Below are 21,341 nucleotides of genomic sequence, written 5' to 3'. Positions count from 1 at the left end.
ACTCCATCCCAGGACCCCGGGATCACGACCTAAGCCAAAGGCAGATGCTCAACCACTGAGCCACTCAGGTGCCCTAAAAGATTTTTTTTAAAGATTTTATTTTTAAGTAGTCTCTATATCCAACATGGGGCTCAAAAGCACAACCCTGGGATCAAGAGTCACATGCTTGGGGCGCTTGGGCCCTTGGGTGGCTCAGTTGGTAAAGCATCCAACTCTTGATTTTGGCTCAGGTCATGATCTCAGGGTCGTGAGATTGAGCCTCAAGTCAGGCTCTATGCTCAGCACAGAGTTTGCTTGAGATTCTCTCTCTCCTTCTCCCTCTGCCCTTCAACCCTGCTGTCTCTCTCTCACACACATAAATAAATCTTTAAAAAAAAAAAACCTCACATGCTCTAGCAAGTGAGCCAGTGAGGCAGCCCCATTAAAATATTTTTAATAATGTTCCTTTGTTATGTTCGAAGAATATTTTGCGAAAAGTACTTACGCATGATCTCCTTTAACCCCTGTAAGACCCCTATAAAAGGACCATCGTTCCTATTTTGCAGACGAGAAACTCGAAGATCAAAATACGTGACAAAGGCAAATATTTTGTATACCTAGCAAGAAGTAAAAATAATAAGAAACATGTAAAGGGAGGAGAGGTGAGACCTGTGTTAATACATTTAGATTAAATGGTACTGAGTTTTATGAATTCTTCATTTAATTGTTGCAAAAACTGCAAATGTTCAAAAGATGCAACTTTGCTAATTGATTAAGTCTCTTTAAGCTTGTGAAATGGTTATATGGCTGGTTATATGGCTGGGGCCACCCAAGAATGTCCTGTCTTGTTCCTTATGTCATCTGGATAGTTAGGCCATTTTCCGGGAACTCGGGCTTTTCCGTGTGAGTGAGAGGTACAGGAAAAATGAGGAGCCTATTTACTGAACATCTGCCAATGGGTTTGCGTTATCTTAGTTTAATCTCAAGAATCTTGTCTGGTCAGTACTTGAACCCGATGTGAAGATGGAATCGGAAGGGTTGAGTTATGTGCCTCGCTCCAAAAGCAGAAGGCACAGCGAAGGAGAGAGCGCCTCAAATCCTGCACACTTGGACCTCAGTCTACACCCTCACTTTTGTGTGTCCTCGAATCCCACACCATCCTCTCTTAGCTCTGCCTCATGGCCTGGGCGCTCTCTCTCTCTCTCTCTCTCTCTCTCTCTCTCTCTCTGTCTCTCTCTCTCTCTCTCTCTCTCTCTCTCTCTCTCTCTCTCTCTCGGCAGTTCTCATTGCCTCATCTCTGTGGACCTGACTTTCCCTAGAGTTTGGGTTCCAAGCCTTGGAGAGACCCAGGTTGGAATCTCAGCTCCTCCTTTCCCAGCCACGCAGCCTGACATTTATTTAGGGAAAAAAAAAAAAAAAAAAAAAAGCACAGTCTTCAAGTAGTAGAGCAAAGGTATTGAAAGCCTGGGCAGCCTGGAGCCAAACTGCTTGGATTTATTTATTTATCTTGAATTTTTTAATTTTTAATTTTTTAAAAGATTTTATTTATTTATTCATGAGAGACAGAGAGAGAAGCAGAGACATAGACAGAGGGAGAAGCAGGCTCTGTGTGATGATTGAGCCTGATGTAGGACTCGATCCCAGGACCCCGGGATCACAACCTGAGCCAAAGGCAGACACTCAATCACTGAGCCACCCAGGTGTCCCCAAACTGCCTGCATTTAAATGCCTGTTGTGCCATTTACAAGCTGTGTGACCTTGGATAGGTTACCTGAACTGGGGGCCTCAGTTTCCCCATCTATAAAATGAAGAAGAGAGTAATATTTACATCAATACTTACATCACATCAAGCATGTGAAGCTTAAAGGAACTGGGCCAGTGCCCTGCGTTACTTTTTATTACTGTTACTGTTGTTATGATGTCTTCATCTATAAAATGCATATTCGTTTAATAAATATTTGTGGAGCACCTAGATACTAGGCTCGGCATTGGGATATAGTCCTTTACAAGACAAATAAGGCCCCCCCACCTCACGGAGCATATATTCCAGATGCGGAACACGGATAAGAATAAGCAGACAGATAAAATAATTAGAGATTACCGTAGATGCTCTGAAGGAAACGCAGGCTGGTCAGAAAGGGACCTGCTTTACATGGAGTGGGTCGGGGAAGGCTTTTTGGTGTAAGTAGCACAAGAGCTGCATCTTGAGCCAGCCAAGCCCTTGAGAAAGAGCTTCCAGGCAGGGGTGGGGGGCAAATGTCCCTGGGGGAGCAGGAGATCTTGGGGTTCAGGAGCCAGAAAAGCAATCAGTGTGTCGTGGCCAAGTGAGTGATGGTGAGTTCTGGACCTGGCATGAGGTGGGCCAGGCCCTCATGTGACGGCCACGGGGATGACATGACCTGGCAACAGGCAAAACAAGACTATGAGTACAAGTTCTTGGCACCGCGCTGGATACAGACTAAACAGTCAATAAACTGAATCTGGCTCCCTGTCTCCTCTGCACCCCTGGTGCTGCCCATCTGTGTCCCCTTGTCCCCCCCCCCACACACACAACAGTCTCCTTTCTTTCTAACTGTGTGGGTTTGAACTCGGTGAGTCCACTTACACATTTTTACCGTACGGTCCTACAAATGTATTTTCTCTTCTTTATGATTTTCCAAATAGCACCTCCCTTTGTCTAGGTCACTTTATTGTTGGAATATCGTATACGATACGTATCATTTACAAACTTTGTGTTGTCTATTTGTGTTGTCATTGGGAAAGCTTCCCGTCAACAGTGGGCTATTCATAGTTAAGTTTGGGGAGAGTCCAAAGTTATTTGTGGATTTTCTCCTGCACCAGTGGCTGGCACCCCTGAGCCCTGCAATGTTCTAGGGTTGACTGTATTTCCCCTGACTCCATTCCCAGCCTGCTTTAACCCATCCTCCATAGTGACAGGATGACCTTTATCAAAACTGATAATGCAAAAAAAAAAAAAAAAAAAAAGGTTGATCATGCAATCATCTCTCTCCTGGACAACCTTCAATGGAGCCTCATCATCTCCAATCTGACATCTCAGCCCCTTCACTGGGCACAGGGCATTCACTGAAGTCTGGCCTCTCAGCCTTTCAGCACCTTCTCTTGCTATGCACCCCATCCCATATTGTACTCCAGCTCTACCGGATGACTTGTGAGTCCCAGATGTGCCACTCCCACCCTCCCTGCCTTGACTCATGCCAGTCCCCCTGACAGGATCTCTGGGCTTTTCTTCCCTCTCACTCATTTGACTGACTTTTTTATTTTTTAAGATTCAGCTTAAAGTCACTCTGTAAAAAGACTTTCCTAATTCTCACTCCTGGGGACTCACTCCTCCCGTATCACACTGTACTATCCTTAGTCTTAGAGAGCTGTGTTTGTGTTCTCCGTAGCCTTCTAGGCTGAGCTTCAAAGGTAGAAGCTGCACCTGCTAGTTTTTGTTTTCTTTATACCCAGCACAACCCTTGGTACATGAGCAATGCTCAATACAATGGAGTCTCAACTTATGTTCATTTCACTTGCACAAACTCAACTGCTTTCACACATACACATGCACACACACAGGCACACACACAGTGTCCATAAATTTTAATGGTTTTGCCATTCTGCCCTCCATTCCACCCAGTTTGTCTGGGGCTCAGAGTGAGTATGAGGTGGATTCTACTTATACCCACCATGGGTTTGGTTCCCACAGCTCCCTAGTGTTAAAGACATCGTGTACATCTCATAAGATAGCTCTTCAGCTCGAGCCAACTTCTTCATCTGGCTCTTGTTAGAAGAAACCACCCTCTGGACTAAGATTAAAGGGAAAAATCAGTCGTGTTGAGATTATGGAGACTCTGTGTCATCTTAATGTGGCACATTCCCAAGGGATTTCTCCAGAGGAATTTTGACTGAATGTTGTTTCCCCTTTATACACTGACTTTTCAACCTAAACTCCCTGTAGGATGCACATCCTTCTCTCAATATATTGTGAGTTTATTGAACAGCTGGTCATTGGCACAGTCAGAACACAAATTCAGTTTGTTTTAGGGCTAATCCAGTGTTTTGTCTCCTCCCTACAGTTCATGTATAGAATTGTACTTTTCTGTAAGTCATTTTTACTTAGAAAGGCAGATAGGGTAAGAGCCACAAGGAAATAATTACCGAAGATTCAAGCCAGTAGTCTTTGAACGATACTTTGTCATGGCAATTTTTTTTTCTTGAGGACTGTCTAGATTTATTTATTTATTTATTTATTTATTTATTTATTTATTTATTTATAATCTGTTACATATTGGAAGAAGTATATGATCTTTTTAAAGTTTTATTTAAATTCCGGTTAGTTAACATACAGTGTGACATTAATTTCAAGTGTACAACATAGTGATCCCGCACTTGCACACATCACTGGGTACTCGTCACAAGTGCCCTCCTGAATCCCCATCACCTCTTTCACCCATTTCCCACCCACCTTTCCTCTGGTAAGCATCTGTTTGTTCTCTATAGTCAAGAGTGTGTGTCTATGGTAAGTTTGCCTCTCTCTTTTTTTCCTTTTGCTCATTTGTTTTGTTTCTTAAATTCCACCTATGAGTGAAATCATAGGGTATTTGTCTTTCTCTGACTGATTTCGCTGAACATAATACTCTCTAACTCCATCCATGCCACTGCAAATGGTAAGATTTCATTCTTTTTTTAATAGCTGAGTAATATTCCATTGTATATAGATACCACATCTTCTTTATGCATTTATCAGTCAATGGACACTTGGGTTTTTTCTGTAATTTGGCTATTGTAGATAATTTTGAGATAAACATGGGGTGCATGTATCCCTGTGAATTAGTATTTTTGTATTCTTTGGGTAAACACCTAGTAATGCAATTGTTGGATCATAGGGTAGTTCTATTTTTAACTTTTTCAGCAATGATTTCAACATTATGGAAAGGCTATCATGTTGCCAAATGTGTTAAAGGGCGTTGCTTTTATAATCCCTCTTTGAGAAACTTGTATTTAAATGGATAATTTTGTTCTTTTCATACTCTTGGTTACTGACTATTGAGTTAAGACTTGGTTGATAATTGATTTTAGAGTCACTATTCTCAGAGAAATTCAGAATTGGGGAAATTTGAATTTTCAGGAAGCATCCCCCTGGAGTCTTTCCTCAGCTTGCTTTTTTTTTTTTTTTTTTTTTTTTTGCTCTTACTGTTCTCTTTCCCTTGGTGATTCTAATTTATGTCTACAGCTCAACACTGTTTGGGTACTAATGCATCATAATCCTGCATCACGCTCCCCATGCCCTCTCCTACCTTTCTCCTTGTCTTTTGGATATCTCCTCCTGAGACTCCCACTGGCACCTTCTGAGATGCTTCCCCTTCCTCCTCCCTACTCCCACAAACTCGGTTCTCCAGAGTCTCTGTAACTGGTACCACCATTCTCCCCATATCTAATGGCATTAGCCAACGCCTTTCTGCCCCATATCTAATCAGCACATTCTGTACATTCTGTCTGGGATGGTTTCTAGTGAGTATCACCCCCCTGTTCCCATCACTACCACTGAAACTCCAGCCCATCGTGCTTCTCAAATAGATTGTTAGACCCGTCCAAGTGGGCTCTCTAGCCCAGGTCTCCCTCTTCAAACCATTCTAACACTCTTGACATATTTTTCTAATCAAGGCATGGCTCTAAGAATAACTTCTCAAATCCAATGCTTCAGGGAGTTCCCACAGCTTATTGAATTACTCTGTATAAACATCTCAACATGGCGTATTGGATATCAGCATATTCCTAGTAAATATCACCTCATTATCACAATATCACTTCACTGTCAATTCCCACTGCTGCTTTCCTTGAAAAGAATGTTCCAGAAAAACCACTGTGCCTTGTATTCCTGCCTTTGGCACTTTTCTTCAGGTCATCCTCTCTACATGGACCATTCTCCTCCACCTCTCCCATTTAAATGACGACTTTAATATGTCTGCATTCAATGGCTTGTCATTTAGGAAGCTTTTCCTGATTTTGGTTTCCAATTATACACTTTGTAAACCTTTGCTGTAACTTCTTTATGTCATTCTACAGTCTTCTCTATGTTATAATTATGTGAATATCATATTGCCCTGACTGACCTTTTACATTTCTGGCAGCCCAACATAGTGAGCATCCAGCAGGGTGAGAATAGTTATTGAATTGATTTAAATGGAAATATTTTTTTATTCAAATATAACTAACATGTAATATTATATTAGTTTCAGGTGTACAATATATTGATTTAACAGTTCTGTACATTGCCCAGTGCTCATCAAGATAAGTGTACTATTACCCCTCCTTATCTGTTAACACCTATCCACACCCTCCCCCCACCTTTCTTCTGGCAACCACCAGTTTGCTCTCTGTATTTAAGAGTCTGGGTTCTTGTTTGTTTCCTTTTGTATGGTCTTGTCAAAAAAGGCAAGATTTCCTTCTTTTTTAAATGGCTGAGTAATATCCCATTGTGTATACGCACACACACACACACACACACACACACACACCATCTTCCTTATCCATTCATCTATAGGTGGACACTTGGGTTGCGTCTGTGTCTTGGTTATTGTAAATAATTCTGAAATAAACAGAAAGGTGCATCATATGTCTTTTCAAATTATTAGCATTTTCATTTACTTTGGGTAAATATCCAGTAGTGGAATTCCTGGATCATATGGTAAGTCTATTTTTAATTTTTTGAGGAGCCTCTGTACCATTCTCCAGAGTGGCTGGACCAGTTTGCATTCCCACAGTTAGTACATGAGGGTTCCCTTTCTCCACATCCTCACCAACACTTGTTTTTTTTTTTTTTAATTTTAATCATTCTGTTGGGTGTGAGGTGATAGTTCATCGTGGTTTTGATTTGCATTTCCCTGATGATGAGTGATGTGGAACATCTTTTCATGTGTCTATTGTCCATCTGTATTTTTTATTTGGAGAAATGTCTGTCAGGGCCTCTGCCCATTTTGTAGTCAAATTGGGTTTTTATGGTGTTGAGTTTCTGTGTTCTTTACATACTTTGGATATTAACCCTTATCAGGTATATCATTTGCCAATATCTTCTCTCATTTAATAAGTTGTATTTTGTTGCTTTCCTGCACTGACAAAATTATTTTTGGTATAGTCCAATAGTTTATAGTTTACATATTTTTTGTTTCCCTTGTTTGAGGAGACATAGCTAGAAAAAATGTTTCTATAGCCAATGTCAAAGAAATCACTGTATTCTAGAAATTTTTACCATTTCAGGTCTCACATTTAGGTCTTTAGTCCATTTTGAGTTTAGTTTTGTGTATGGTGTAAGAAAGCCAGTTTTTATTCTTTTGCATGTAGCTGCTCAGTTTTCCCACCACCACTTGTTGAAAAGACTGTCTTTTCCCCCATTGTATATTATTGCCTTCTTTGCCATGGGCTAATTGACCATAAGCTGGAGTTTATTTCTGGAATCCCTACTCTGTTCCACTGATCTATGTGTCTATTTTTGTGCCAGAACCAAACTGTTTTGATTACTACAGCTTTGCAGTATATATTGACATCTGAAATTGTGATACTTCCAATGCTGTTCTTTCTAAATGGAAATAATTTTTAGTATGCCCCTCAGCCCTGCTGCCCAGTCAGCTGCAAATCATCATCCCCTCCACCACCAAGGATCAGTTTCAGATAGCATTTTCTAGTTATGTTCAGACATTTCCTGAAGTCTTTTTTGCTCCTGGTCAACAGCAATGGGACTATTCTTTCTCCTTCAGTTTTTCCAAAGCATCTTGCTCACCTTGGGAATGCTTCGCAATGCCAATCTTATTTTGGGAACCGTACTGGCTCAAGCCAGACTATGCTTCAGTCTGAAGCATAAGTTCATGCTTCATGTCTGAAGCATAAGTTCATGCCTGAGCTTACCAAAGCTTACCAGCTTACTTGCACCAAAGAAGTAAAAAGAAAACCTCAATAGTAGAGGCCCTGCTTTAAAGATCAGATCTGGGTTTTCATAAAGCTGCTTTTTTCTTTTAAGATTTATTTATTATTTGAGAAAGAGAGAGAGAAAAAAGAGAGAGAGAGAGAGAGAGTGCAATGGAGAGGGCCAGGGAGTCTTAGGCAGTCTCCACATTGAACACAGAGCCCAATTCGGGGCTCCATCCTTCGACCCTGAGATCACAACCTGAGCCAAAACCAAGAGTCAGAAACAACCAACTGGACCACCCAGATGCCCCATAGGGCTGTTTTATTTAATGGAATTAACTCATCAATTGATAAAGGAAATGACCTTGTTAAGATTTTAGGTGATTTTTTTTTTCTGAGTAGACAATTTGCAATCTTAGAAAGTTACATCCAAAGCAGTAAATAGATTAGTTTTCTAACCATTTCCTCGTGCGGTTTCTCAGTGCCAGAGCTGTTTATAAGCTTGTCTTTCCCTCATCCTGCAGAGTATATGACATTCTTTCTTGACCTGCAGAGTATATGACATTCTTTCTTGAGATGCTTTTGGACAAAAGCCATCATTAGTGGCAGAAGCTTTTCCCCCAAATCTGTTTATCCCGTATCCACATCAGTGCCATGTTTTCAGAGAATAGATGGATGATATTTATTCCCCATAATCTTTCTTTTCAGCCAGATTTAAAAGATCAGAACTTAATTGTGAATACATTGGAGGATAAAACTGCCATTTTTATATAGACTTATTTATTTTAGAGAGAGCTAGAGAGCGTGTGTGCATGTGAGCACAAGCAGGGGAGGGGGAGAAGGAGGGGGAGAGAGAGAGACTCTCCAGCAGACTCCCCACTGAGCACGGAGCCTGATGCAGGGCTTGATCCCACCATCCTGAGATCATGACCTGAGCCAAAACCGACTGAACCACCTAGGTGCTCCAAAACTGCCTATTTTTACTAATCAAGCTGCAGATACTCAGATCACCCTAATGCATTGGCTTCCTGCCATCATCAGTCGCCTCTTCTAGACGCTTCCTCTTTAGCCACCCCCTTCCTTAGCCCCACAAACTCATAGGATTCCTCTTTCATGAAAGTCTATAATTCTGACCTCAATTCAAGTCAGAGCTCCTTGGGAGTCTACAGAAGGAAAGCCCTCCTGCCCAGGACCCCAAACACTCTCCCACATCCCATGTGAAAACTGTCCAGCTAAGACCCTGAAGTCCTGGCTAAGTGTCAGGTAGTCTCCTGGAGAGGCTGCACACCCCCATGTGGGTTCTCCTTTCCCGACTTGGTCTGTCTGAGCTTACCTGCCCCCCACCCCACCTCCAAAACTTCTTGATTTTATCTCGGGTCAGTTATCCTACCACATTTTGGACTTTCCTCTGCACTTAGTGAATCGAAACAAAACTCCCCAGTGCAGTTTTCTGTAAAGACAGCCTCCTCTTTATTCTGGGCAGCATTTAGAATAATCACAGCATTTAGAGCTGAAAGAAGCCTGAGGGAACGTCTACTTCCAATCTTAAGGGTGTACAAATTTGGAAATTGAGAGCCGGAGAGCTCAAATGGCTGGTTGACTCTGCTGCTCTGTAAATAAGTGAACATTTTCTGGCTTTATTGCCCATTTGTTGCAAATGTTAAAATGAGCATTTTTATTCACAAGAACCCCCCTTCCCATGTTTTTCTATTAGTCTCCTCTTAATAGAAACAATGTCTCTCAATTCACATGTGATGTGGAGGGAAGGGATTTCAGAATCCGTTAACACTTTATTAACACTTATTTTCCTTTCAGGTTCTCCCTCCATTACCCAGGTTTTTATTAAGACATTTTTATATCCACTGGGGGAGCATCTGTGCAGGTAGCACAACTAATGTGTGTGTTCTCTTTGTTCACGGTGAAGCTATCCCGCAAACACTAATCGCTTTGTCCCCAGTCCTCAGTGGTTGGGATATGTGGGGAAGGGGTATGCAATTTTTATGCATTCCAGTTTGCAGACTTTTGATGGCCTGTATGCTCCACAACCCAGATCAGTGGTTTGAACATTTCTTTTCCTCCCACACTGATCAGTTATTTTTTAAAAATGTGTATTTATTGGCGGAGTGGGGGGGGGTGCGAGAGGCGAGTGTGCCAGGGGGAAGGACAGAGGGAAAGAATCTCCAGCAGACTCCACTGAGCACAGAGCACATTGTGGGCTTGCTCTGATGACCCTGGGATCACGACCTGTGCTGAAGTCAGGAGTCAGATGCTTTACCAAGTGAGCTACCCTCAGCCGTTGAGCATCTGCCTTCGGCCCAGGGCGTGATCCTGGAGACCCGGGATCGAGTCCCACATCGAGCTCCCTGCATGGAGCCTGCTTCTCCCTCCGCCTGTGTTTCGCCTCTCTCTCTCTCTCTGTGTCTCTCATGAATAAATTAAAAAAAAAAAAGTGAGCAACCCAGGTGCACCTCGTATTTTCTTTTTAACCTTTTTTTTCCTTTTTTTGAGGGGGAGGCAGGGAGAGAGGGGAAGAGAGAGAATCTTAACCAATGCCCAGCATCAGGCGGTGGAGGAAGGACTTGACCCCAGGACACTGAGATCATGATCTGAGCTGAATTCAAGAGTCAGATGCTTAACTGACTGAGCCTCCCAAGAACCCAACACACTGATCAGTTATTGTATACTCTTTAGTCAAATATATTTCAGCTGTGAGTGGGTAGGACTGCTGGTGTCTAGGGTGACCCATTTGTCCTGGTGTGCCCAGGACTTTCCCAGCTGTGGCACTGAAAATCCCACATCCCCAGAGGTCCCTCAGTCTTGGGCAAACTGGGACAGATGGTTACCCTAAGTGCTGCCCCAGCACATTCCTCCTCACTTCCCAATGCCAAGGTCATCTCAGGATCAAGAATTAGAGCCTTAGATACTTGTGTTCCATAGAACAGCACTGATCAATAAACTGGGGGAGAGATACAAACAAACCACTCAGGTATGCAGCTTCCATTATACCGAAGACTCATTGGAAGGTAGTGATTGAAACTGTACTAACAGTCACGAGGGCCCTAACCAAAGCAGCCTGGGACCAAGTCTACTCTATTTATAACAATTTTTCCATTGTTTTTGAGGAGAAGGGATAGAGTATAAGGAAGTCATTCAAAAGGATAAGTTGGTACACATAAAATCTGAATCGAAAACCATGTTAGCCAGTGGGAGAATCAAATGCAAAGATCTTCAATAAACCGCACAGGACATATCTTGGAGAAAAATGTGTTCCAGCTCTAATGTCTAAGAAAGAAGTGTCTGCTTTTTGGGATTGATCCAAGCCCTCTGTCCTATAAACAGTCTAAACCCAAGTTAATAACAGGTTCTGTGGGAAAAAAGCTAGTAGGACAGTGGTTTGAATAAACTGAGCACAAGTCAAGAATTTAATAGAGCTATTAAAAGTAGAAGTTGGAGGGAACCACTGCCTATCTCTATTTTAAGACTGTTTGGCTCCCACTTATTTGAAAATGTTAAAAAGATAAAGGGTATCTTCCAGATACAGATCTCTGGAAGCTGCTGAATGATAAAATACTGTCTCTTAGTAGAAATACCATCCCCGTTGCAATGTCAGTGCGATGTTCAAAAATATGGAGGTGGAGGAGTTTGGAGGTAGTTGGTATTAGAAGGGAGGCAGGAGACTATCCTGGATCTGGACGGACCTTGGACATGCAAGCTCCCTTCATGAATTCGCAATCTTTTTTTTCCTCAAAGGAGATATTTAGAAAAGGGGCAGAGGAGACAGTCACCCATCCCATTCCTTGAAACTTAACAGCTTACAACCAACGATATAATTTTTGTTTGCATTTTTTATTTGATTTTTACTTTTGTTTTTGATTGGGCAATTAGAATGAAATCTGGGGGATGCCTGGGTGGCTCAGTGGTTGAGCATCTGCCTTCAGCTCAGGGCGTGATCCCGGGATCTGGGATTGAGTCCCACATTGGGCTTCTTGCAGGGAGCCTGCTTCTCCCTCTGCCTGTGTCTTTTCCCTTCCCTCTCTCTGTCTCTCATGAATAAATAAACAAAAATCTTTAAAAAATAGAATTAAATCTGGGCGATTAACCCCAGAAGGGAAAGAACTTTGATACCTGAAGCAGGCTTCCAGGGACGTAGGACAAAGAGCGTGACCCCAGAAGAACGAGGTGGGCTAGGATGGTGGTATGTGGCATAGCAGGAGAAGAAGATGCAGAAGAAGCCTTCTTAGCCAGATTTACTTTCCACCACTTGGATAGACTACTCCTTTTTTAAAAATTGGGAAACTAAGGCACAGTGATCCTAAGAGACTTTTTCAGGGTCATGTAGAAAGCAGCAGAGCCTTGTGAGTTGTTGTTGTTGTTGTTTTTGAAAGATCTATTTATTTGAGAGAGAGAGAGAGAATGAGCAGAAGGGGCAGAGGGAGAATCTCATGCAGACTCCCTACTGAGACTGGAGCCCAACATGGGGCTCTGTCTCACCACCCTGAGATCATGACCTGAGCCAAAATCAAGAGTCGGACACTCAACTAACTGAGCCACTAAGGTGCCCCCAGCATAGGCAGCAAAATGACCCTTCAAGCACAGCTGCTGTGCTGCACTAAACATACCTAAGAAGGCAGGCAGGGCAGGTAGTTTCCTAGTCGAACCAAGTTTACCAACAGAGAGATGTCTTAATATGTGTTGAGTAATTCTTATGTGTCTCTAGCAGACACATTGTTTTAAGCTCTTTTTATGTCCCATACTATTTAAATCTCTTTAGAACTCTATGTGATCAGGCTTCTTAACATCTCCATTTTATAGAAGAAGGAAGGACACCGAGGTACATAGTTCAGTGCCCTGCACTCTAACCCAGATGGTGTATATAAAAGGGCTTCGTGCAGGTGTAAGGACCAACATTACTTTTTTTTTCCTCTTTTTTTTTAAATAATAAATTTATTTTTTATTGGTGTTCAATTTGCCAACATACAGAATAACACCCAGTGCTCATCCCGTCAAGTGCCCCCCTCAGTGCCCGTCACCCATTCACCCCCACCCCCTGTACTCCTCCCCTTCCACCACCCCTAGTTTGTTTCCCAGAGTTAGGAGTCTTTACCAACATTACTCTTTGCCCTCATTTCACATTTCCTTATCTGTAAAGATAAGACAGAAATTACACAGGAATTACAGGTGACTGCAAAGACTCCAATATTGCAAAATGTGGACCTTGGAGGAACATAATTGCAATCTAGAGCAGAGATTAGCACACAACATAAAGCCCATGGGCTAAATCTGGCCCCTATCTGTACTGTCCACAAACTAAGAGTGACTTTACATTTTTACATGGTTGGAGAAGAATCAAAAAAAGACTGTCTGGTGAAGTGGAAATTACACAAACTTGAGATATCAGTGTTCACAAATAAAGATTTAGCAGGACACAGGCACATATTGTTATAGTTACCTTCATGCTGTGAAGGTAACAGCATTGAGTGGTTGCATCAGAGGCCAAAAGTCCCACAAGCCTAAAATATTTACTACGGGGCCCTTTACAGAAAAAATGCTAAAAAAAAAAAAAAAAAGAGAAAAAATGCTAATGCCTGATGTAGAATCATGTGGTCAACATAGTTACCTAATACTTTCAGCAAAAAATTTGTCATAATTGTGAGGTTATTAAATAACTGAACACCTCCCCTTTTGTGCAGAAAATGGTTAATTAAAAAAAGATTCTGAATAAACAGTTCACAAATGACTTTTTTTTCAATTTTCTTATGGATTTTATTTATTTATTTATTTATTTATTTATTTATTTATTTGAGAGAGATCTCAGGCAGAGGGAGTTGCAGAGGGAGAGGGAGAAGCAGACTCCCCACTGAGCAGGGAGCCCAACTCGGGGCTCCATCCCACGACCCTGAGATCATGACCTAAACTTAAGGCAGATGCTTGACTGATTGGGCCACCCAGGCGCCCCCACAAATGACTTTTTAAATAGCATATCCAGCACACATGGATAAGATATAGAAATACATCTATATTCCTATTCACTACATGTTAGGACTCTGCTTGTTTTCAGACAAGATCTGGTTGGCCCAATGTTTGCCCTGATCTTTACGATTGTCAAGCCCTTTCATATATATTAACTTATTTGATAATTTACAAATACTGGAGGTACCGATCGACTGTAATAAAATGGTCACCAAGCTGTATGAGTGGCAGTCACCCTTTAACTGAATGATTGTGCACTGCTCCGCTTCTGGAGTTTTTCTGGAACCTACCTCATCTTTTGTCTACCACCCATTGCTGACAATGGCGTGCCCCGATCTCCCAGTGCTGCATTCCTCTTTTAATTTGTGACTTTTTTTTTTAAGATTTTATTTACTTATCTGTGAGAGACACACACACACAGAGAGGCAGAGACATAGAGGGAGGAGAAGCAGGCTCTGTGCAGGGAACCTGATGTAGGACTCGAACCCAGGACCCTGGCATCACGCCCTGAGCTGAAAACAGACACTCAACTGCTGAGCCACCCAGGTGTCCCTAATTTGTGGCTTTTTATTTGCTTAGTTCTGAGTGGGTTTGTTAGGATTGTGTCTAAACTAAAAGTTCATAGGCTAAGTCTCCAGAGGGATTCAAAGGACATGACCTTTAATGCTTAAAGCGAAGATGATAAACTGGGATCCTTTGGGCCAAACGCAATCTTCAGGATGCATATGTATGCGTGCCCTTGTGTCTTAAAAATGTGTTAGTTACTTGGTAACATTGAAAGAGTTTGGGTTGTTTTTTTTTTTAATATATAAAAGTCAGATTTCTCAGCTAAAAATATCTGAAGAGCTAGCAGCACTGGCCGGATGACCAACATGGCATTAATAGCCAGCGTTGAGAGGGAGCTGTTTGCTTTGGGTGGGACCCAGGCTCCTCACTGTGGTCCCCACCCTCCCTCTATGGCCATGACACCTTGGCCAAACATTGGCTGCCACTCCTGAACTTACGAGCCCGTCTCTCCCTTCCTCCACCAGCTTCGCTTCCTCTTTTTATTTATCTTCCTATACGCATTCCAGTGTGAGTCCAGTCCACAGAGTTGTGATCCTTGTTTTGGCTGCTGGGAGATCTTTTCTTGTCTGCTTTCTGGGTCTCCCCTGAAGCCAACGTGTTGGGGGTTGGCAGACTGACCCCGAACGGTGTATGCTTGGTGGAGATGTGGGGGACCCAACCAAAAGCATCACCTTGATTCAGTAGCAATAATTAAGCTGAGAGAAGCAATCTGAGGTAAAGGAGGACTCTAAGCACTTGGAAAGGAGGAGTCGGGCCCGGATTCCTCCCTGGCCCCCCGTGACAACTGAACCAGCATTTGCAGTTACCTCTCATGGCCCAGCCAGGGCTATGTAGCTCCTAGAAGGTTAATGAGAACTATGGGAACATAAGGGAAAGACATCCCACCGTGTTCTCAGAAAGCCCCAGATAGCCTCGCCTCTTTCTTGACTGTTCAGCTGAGCTGATTATGTGCTGCTAGCTGCCATCCCGGTGCTGTCTTCTTGTTGGTGCTGTTAAAAATTATCCCGGGACAGAGAGAGGCAGGGAGTGTGATATAGAATGTCTACATGACGACAGTGTTCAGAATGTTAAGCCAACTCAAGTGAACAGAGCAGAAATAGTGTACGGGGTGGAAGTTAATAGCTTAGCCCGCCCAATGATTTGCTAGAAGAAAATGCCTGTTCAGTTGCCACAGATACCAAGCAAAACAAACCTACCCGCTGGGCTAAGTGCTTAGCAGGCATCCCATTTTCATGTCAGGTTGTTCGTCTAAACCACTGTAAATAAGGCAGGACAGACTATAGGAGGGTTTCTGGGGTGCTGGCATTTTGAACCATGAATCACCTCGCACCACTCCCTGCCCCATTTGCAATCGGCCTTGGCTAAATCATGATTAAAGATGTGCTGAGTTTTATTTGGAGGGGCATTCCACCGGGCTCCCTCTTGTACCAAGGCTCAAGGCTAAAAGGGGGGAACAACCCATGGAACCTATAATCTCTATTGCCCTCCTCAGTACTTCCCTTTCTGCTCTCCCCAGGTCTGGCCAAGGATATATTTTGCAGAAAAGGGCGTGGCTTAATAAGAACAAAGGGAAGTGAAGGCACCCCCAAATGGACAATTCAGTTCTTCTCTTCCTATGGCCATATTTCTGCGATGGGAAAGGAAAAGAGAGAGATTTAGAGTCCCGTCTTTTTCAGTGGGAATAAATCAACCCAGTGGAAAAGCCTGAGCAGGATAAATGTTTCTCTTCTCTATTACTAAGAACAGAAGTCAAAGTATCAGCTCATTCACAGGGTCGGTCGGAAATGTTGGATATTTTTCAAAAGAGAAATGACAACAGTAACTGGCAATGGGTGTTGAACATATGAGATCATATACACAAACCCTGAACAGGAGAGTCCTCTCATTCACTGCTCCTCACAACCACTCGAAATGGGAACCACGGTGATTTTCCATCTCACAGATGAAGAACCCAGGGCCAAGAGAGGTTAAATTACTTTATCCTGGTCTCACAGCTGGTCACTGACCAGTGGGGATTTGAAGCCAAATAGACTGGCTTCAGCATCTGGACAAGGGAGCTGCGGAGTGCAGGTTTCTGGCTTCTATCCAGCTGAATGACTTTGGAAAAAAATATTCTTATTGGCTTCCATTTCCTCATCTGTAAAATAAAGGGTCATGTTAGATGATCTTTAAAGTCCCTGCCAGCTCTCTGAGTCTGTTTCCAAATCAATATCCATCATCTCCATGGCACTGCTGTCATTTATTAGCTCCGCGAATGACAGTAAGCTAAGGGGCGTGTGGGACAGGAAGGGGGGCAGGGAGATTGCTGCGTTGTACACCGAACCCCTTCCTAACAGAGGCACCTGCTGCCATTGCCACATGGTGCCCAGACGGGTAGGACGGCTGGGTGACTGCGCCGGAGATGGGAGCAGGCCGCTTGCAGCATCCCACCCAGGCTGCCACAACTGGTTTTTGAGCTGACCCACTTACCTTCCCCCAGAAACGTCCTTACCGCCCTCCTAAGTCTACCACGGGCTCCGTGTTTGCTGAGTGCTCCAGGCACCTGGCACAGGTGAGCTATGACAACCCCTCTGTAATGTGACCAGACCTGCTTCCCTTCCTGCCTCCCCTTGAGTTACACTGACTGAGACTTCCAGGAATTTTGCAGCAGCCCTGAAGCCTTTGTTCTTGCTTCAGAGTAAGGAAGTGTGTGTGTGGGGGGGGGGGGGGGGGGGCTGGGTGGGAAGGAGGCTCCTTTGAGTTCTGTGAAATGACCTCAAATCAAGAAGCCAGTCTTTTCGAAAGACCCAGTGGCCAGTGACGCCACGTGCTGCAGATGCAGATAATACCGAGTCATGAGTTCGAGTGAGATGGGAACCCGCCTTCTGGGAACGGTGACCATCCCCTTGCCTCCGGCGTGCAGGCTGAGGTGTGACTGTTTCACCCGTGGCAGCCACGCGGCTCCTTTGGTGGCACAAGTCAGGGCAGCGCCAGGTCCCTTCCACCCTCCTCCCGGGCCTCCCCCCCCCAACCCGAGGGTGGGATTCTTCTTTCCCTCTCCCCACAAACCTACCCAAGCACGTCCAGGCGCTGGAGCCGCATCGGAACCGGTCTCCGGTGACCCAGGGCGCACCCACCTCGCCACGGAATCTCCTTACTCACACCCTACAAGCGCATCCCCCGCACCCCCCCACCCGCGTCCGCGTGCCCAGAGGTAGAAATGCCACCGAAATGCAAACGAGGGGCTGCGGAACGGGAAAAGGGAATAAACGCTTTTATTTCTAAAATCGGGGTGGAGGGTGGGGTGGGGTGGGACAGGAGTCCTGAAGAGCGTGGTTTGCAAGGGCTGCTAGCTGGTTGCAGGGCTGAGCGGGGGGGGGGGGGGGGGGGGCGGGGAGGGAGCCTGAGAAGCGACGGGAGATCGGATGGGAATCGATGGGATGGGAATGGGAGGAGGCAGGGGGGAGGAGGGGGGAGGAGGGGGGAGGGGGCGGGGTGAAGCCAGGGAAACCCAGCCCGGGTGGACAGGACGATTCCAGAACGCGGTTTGCCGAGCTCCGCCGCTCGCATTTCGTATGCAAATGAGGAGGGCACCTCGCGGGCGGCGCGGGTCGGAGCCGCGGGCGGCGGGGGTTCGGCACCCGGGGCGGGCGAGTGGCGCGGCCGCCGCAGCATCTCCCGGGCCGTCCGCGCCCCGGAGCGTGGAGGCCGCGGGGCAGCGCCGACCCCCGAGCGCGCTCCGGGCGCTGCCCCCGCCTGGCCCGCAGGCCCCGTGGGAGGAGTCGGTGCCGCCCCTCCGCCGTCGCGGCCCGGGCCCCCGGCCACCTCTCCTCGGCCCCTGGAGACAGAGGTCCCTCCCCCCGAGGAAGTGAAAAGCATGAACTTTTGGAGGTATTGCCTTTTCGCTCTCGCCCTGCTCAGCGTGCTTATCCTGGTGATGGTCTATCACAGCCAGTTGCACCTGCCGCGGAGTGGCCCGGGCCCGAGGCACGTGAGGCTGCACGCCTGCGAGGTCGCCCTAGAAGGGAAGGCGGCTTTCTTGTGGGGCAACACCTTGCCGTCGCCCGTGGGCAGTGTCCCCTGTAAGGACTACCTGCTCCAGAACCACTACATCACCAGCGCCCTGTCGGAGGAAGAGGTTGCTTTCCCCTTGGCTTATGTCATGGTCATCCACAAGAACTTCGAGACCTTCGAAAGGCTCTTCAGAGCCGTCTACATGCCCCAGAATGTCTACTGTGTGCACGTGGATGAGAAAGCCACGGCCAAGTTCAAGGACTCTGTGCGGCAGCTGCTGAGCTGCTTCCCCAACGCTTTCCTGGCCTCGAGGATGGAGCCCGTGGTCTACGGGGGCATCTCCAGGCTCCAGGCCGACCTGAACTGCCTCAAGGACCTGGCGGCCTCCCAGGTGCCCTGGAAGTACGCCATCAACACGTGTGGCCAGGATTTCCCCCTGAAGACCAACAAGGAGATCGTTCGGCATCTGAAGGGTTTTAAAGGGAAAAACATCACCCCCGGGGTGCTGCCCCCCAGTCATGCCATTAAGCGGACGAAATTCGTGCACCAGGAGCACATAGGCAAGGATGGCTCTTTTGTGAAAAATACCAATGTTTTGAAGACCTCGCCTCCACATCAGATGACCATCTACTTTGGCACTGCCTATGTGGCCCTCACCAGAGAGTTTGTCGACTTTATCTTCCATGACAAGAGGGCCATTGATCTACTCCACTGGTCCAAAGATACCTACAGCCCCGATGAACATTTCTGGGTGACACTTAACAGGATTCCAGGTATGTGCCAATTTCCGTTGCCGGTTTTTCTTATTCACAGATGGAGCGCGCCAGCATTCAGCTCTTCGAGAGAGAACAGACTCATCTGAAGTTATTCGGGGGAAAAATTGTGATGCTTAGAAAACTGTTAGTCTAAGTTGCTACTTAGTGACAGTTTTTTTGTTTTGTTTTGTTTTAAAGATTTTATTTATTCATCAGAGACACACACAGAGAAAGAGAGGCAGAGACACAGGCAGAGGGAGAAGCAGGCTCCACGCAGGGAGCCCGATGTGGGACTCGATCCCGGGACCCCGGGATCACGCCCTGGGCTGAAGGCAGGTGCCCAACCGCCGAGCCACCCAGGGATCCCATTTAGTGGCAGTTTAATGCCAACTGTGTTGTCTTGCAACTGTGTTCAATACAGCGATGGAAGAAGTATGCAGAGCTACAGGAGCTCTGGCAAAGCTGTCTCTGATCATGGATCATGTAGCTCACTCTTTTTGTCTTTATAAAGTTTTTTTTTTTAAAGATTTTATTTATTTATTCATGAGAGAGAGAGAGAGAGAGGGAGAGACATAGACAGAGGGAGAAGCAGGCTCCCTGCAGGGAGTCTGATATGGACTGGATCCCAGGACCCCCGGGCCAAAGGCAGACGCTCAACCCCTGAGCCACCCCAGGCCTCCCTGTTTGTCTTTTTTTTTTTTTTTAACTGAGGTATAATTGACATACACCAGCTCAGTCTTGTGAACAAATGCTTTTCACAGCCCTTGATAAGCACGGCTACAACATGATGAAATTGATTTTTAATAAGCCTTCTAGAATTTATGGGTCGAAATAGGTAGTGTTTCTTTCAGAGCACATTGATGCAGTATCATATTAATCCTCAAAGTCATTGCTCAAAGTTGGTGAGGCTGTTTTTAGAAATCTGTGACTCTTCTTTGGAAGTTGATAAATTATCTCGTCAGTTAAATGTCTCTAATCTAAGACCTCATCAAGTACTCAGGTCTCAACCGACTGGGTTCAACAGAAACAGTCTGATATCTCGTTGTCGAGAAGAATGGGTAAAATGAGTTGGAATATACAGAGTTGATCCAAAGGAAATTCCCAATTTCGAAGTCACAGATTATTGGAAATTCCACCCGGCAGTCTCTTGGTTTCATATACTGTGAAGTCTTTCCCATTGTTTATGATCGTTTGGAAGGGGGTCCAAGGAATAAACTGGGCAACTGAAGGCAGGAAACAGCACCAGATTCCCTCTTCGAATTCAGGACTGAGCTTCTTTTCAAAATTTTGTTTTCTGTGTGTTGTCTAAGAACACCTGTGTGGCCTGCAGCACCTGTTTCTGGTGATGTCCCAATAAACGAGTTTCTGTTGTTGTGACAGCAAGGCTGTGTGTATCAGCCCTGTGTGAGGGTGGCCCTGTGCCTGCCAATATGTGCAATAACTCCCTGCTTGTACATGTAGTATTATTATCATGGGCACATTTGAGTGCAGTTTGAAGCTACCTTCATATCTGAAAGTGGATTCATAGCGGTGCCTCTTTTCTCAATAACCCAGCATTCCTAAGAGCCAAATTGGAGTGGTGGTCACAAAAATCTATTCAGGGCACAAAGAGGGTGGGCCAGGTGACGAGGAACAGAGACGTATGCTCTCCCATGGGTCACCGAATTGTCAGATCGCAAAGACTTGTAGGAGCAGGAGTAAACCAACATTTATCACAGTGTAGTAAGTGTTCATTCTTATTATTTACAAATGACTATTTCAAACCCATGTCAATAGGCTGTAGGTGGCATCTGATATAGTCTTGGTTGATCCAGTTTGCTCCAGATGTAGGCTCTACATCATTTCTTCAAGGATGAGAAGTAATCATTGTTACCCTCATGTAGAGAGGAAGAAAAGGAGGCTTAGAGAGATTGAACTAAAACATGCTCATCTTTACACGGCTTGCCCAAGCAAAGCTGGGATCTAATCCAGGATTTGTGTGACCTGAAGCTTGAATTTGCACCAGGAAAGGAAGGAATAGTCACTTCTTTTTTCCTATATCTAAAGCAAGTTCCCTGCTGAATCCCAGAAAGGGGGGGGGGGCGGGGGGGCGAGGAGTTGTGGGGAAACAGGGGAAGTTAGCTTTCCCTTCACTTTCCAGCAAACTTTTGCTGGAAAGAAGGTTCGCTGGAA

At 45.1% G+C, this 21,341-nt stretch overlaps 2 protein-coding genes across 2 annotated transcripts in view; both read left to right on the top strand.

Annotated features, from left to right (window-relative positions):
- Positions 1-16,750, top strand: part of LOC129508008 (N-acetyllactosaminide beta-1,6-N-acetylglucosaminyl-transferase-like) — a 46,824-nt gene extending 30,074 nt beyond the window's left edge. The window contains exon 2 of the mRNA XM_055322878.1: positions 15,938-16,750. Coding sequence (XP_055178853.1) covers positions 15,938-16,080 — 143 coding nt within the window. The 3' untranslated portion in view covers positions 16,081-16,750. The remainder of the gene's footprint in view (positions 1-15,937) is intronic.
- A 1,252-nt stretch (positions 16,751-18,002) lies between these two features.
- The window catches only part of LOC129508007 (N-acetyllactosaminide beta-1,6-N-acetylglucosaminyl-transferase-like), a 32,779-nt gene continuing 29,440 nt past the window's right edge, over positions 18,003-21,341 (top strand). Inside the window, exon 1 of the mRNA XM_055322877.1 lies at positions 18,003-19,187. Within this exon, the coding sequence (XP_055178852.1) occupies positions 18,278-19,187 (910 nt within the window). The 5' untranslated portion in view covers positions 18,003-18,277. The remainder of the gene's footprint in view (positions 19,188-21,341) is intronic.

Source organism: Nyctereutes procyonoides, unplaced genomic scaffold, assembly GCF_905146905.1.
Source record: "Nyctereutes procyonoides isolate TBG_1078 unplaced genomic scaffold, NYPRO_anot_genome, whole genome shotgun sequence".
NCBI classification, from domain to species: domain Eukaryota; kingdom Metazoa; phylum Chordata; class Mammalia; order Carnivora; family Canidae; genus Nyctereutes; species Nyctereutes procyonoides.
Note: the sequence above shows the minus strand (reverse complement) of the source record. Positions and strands in the feature narration are given on the sequence as shown.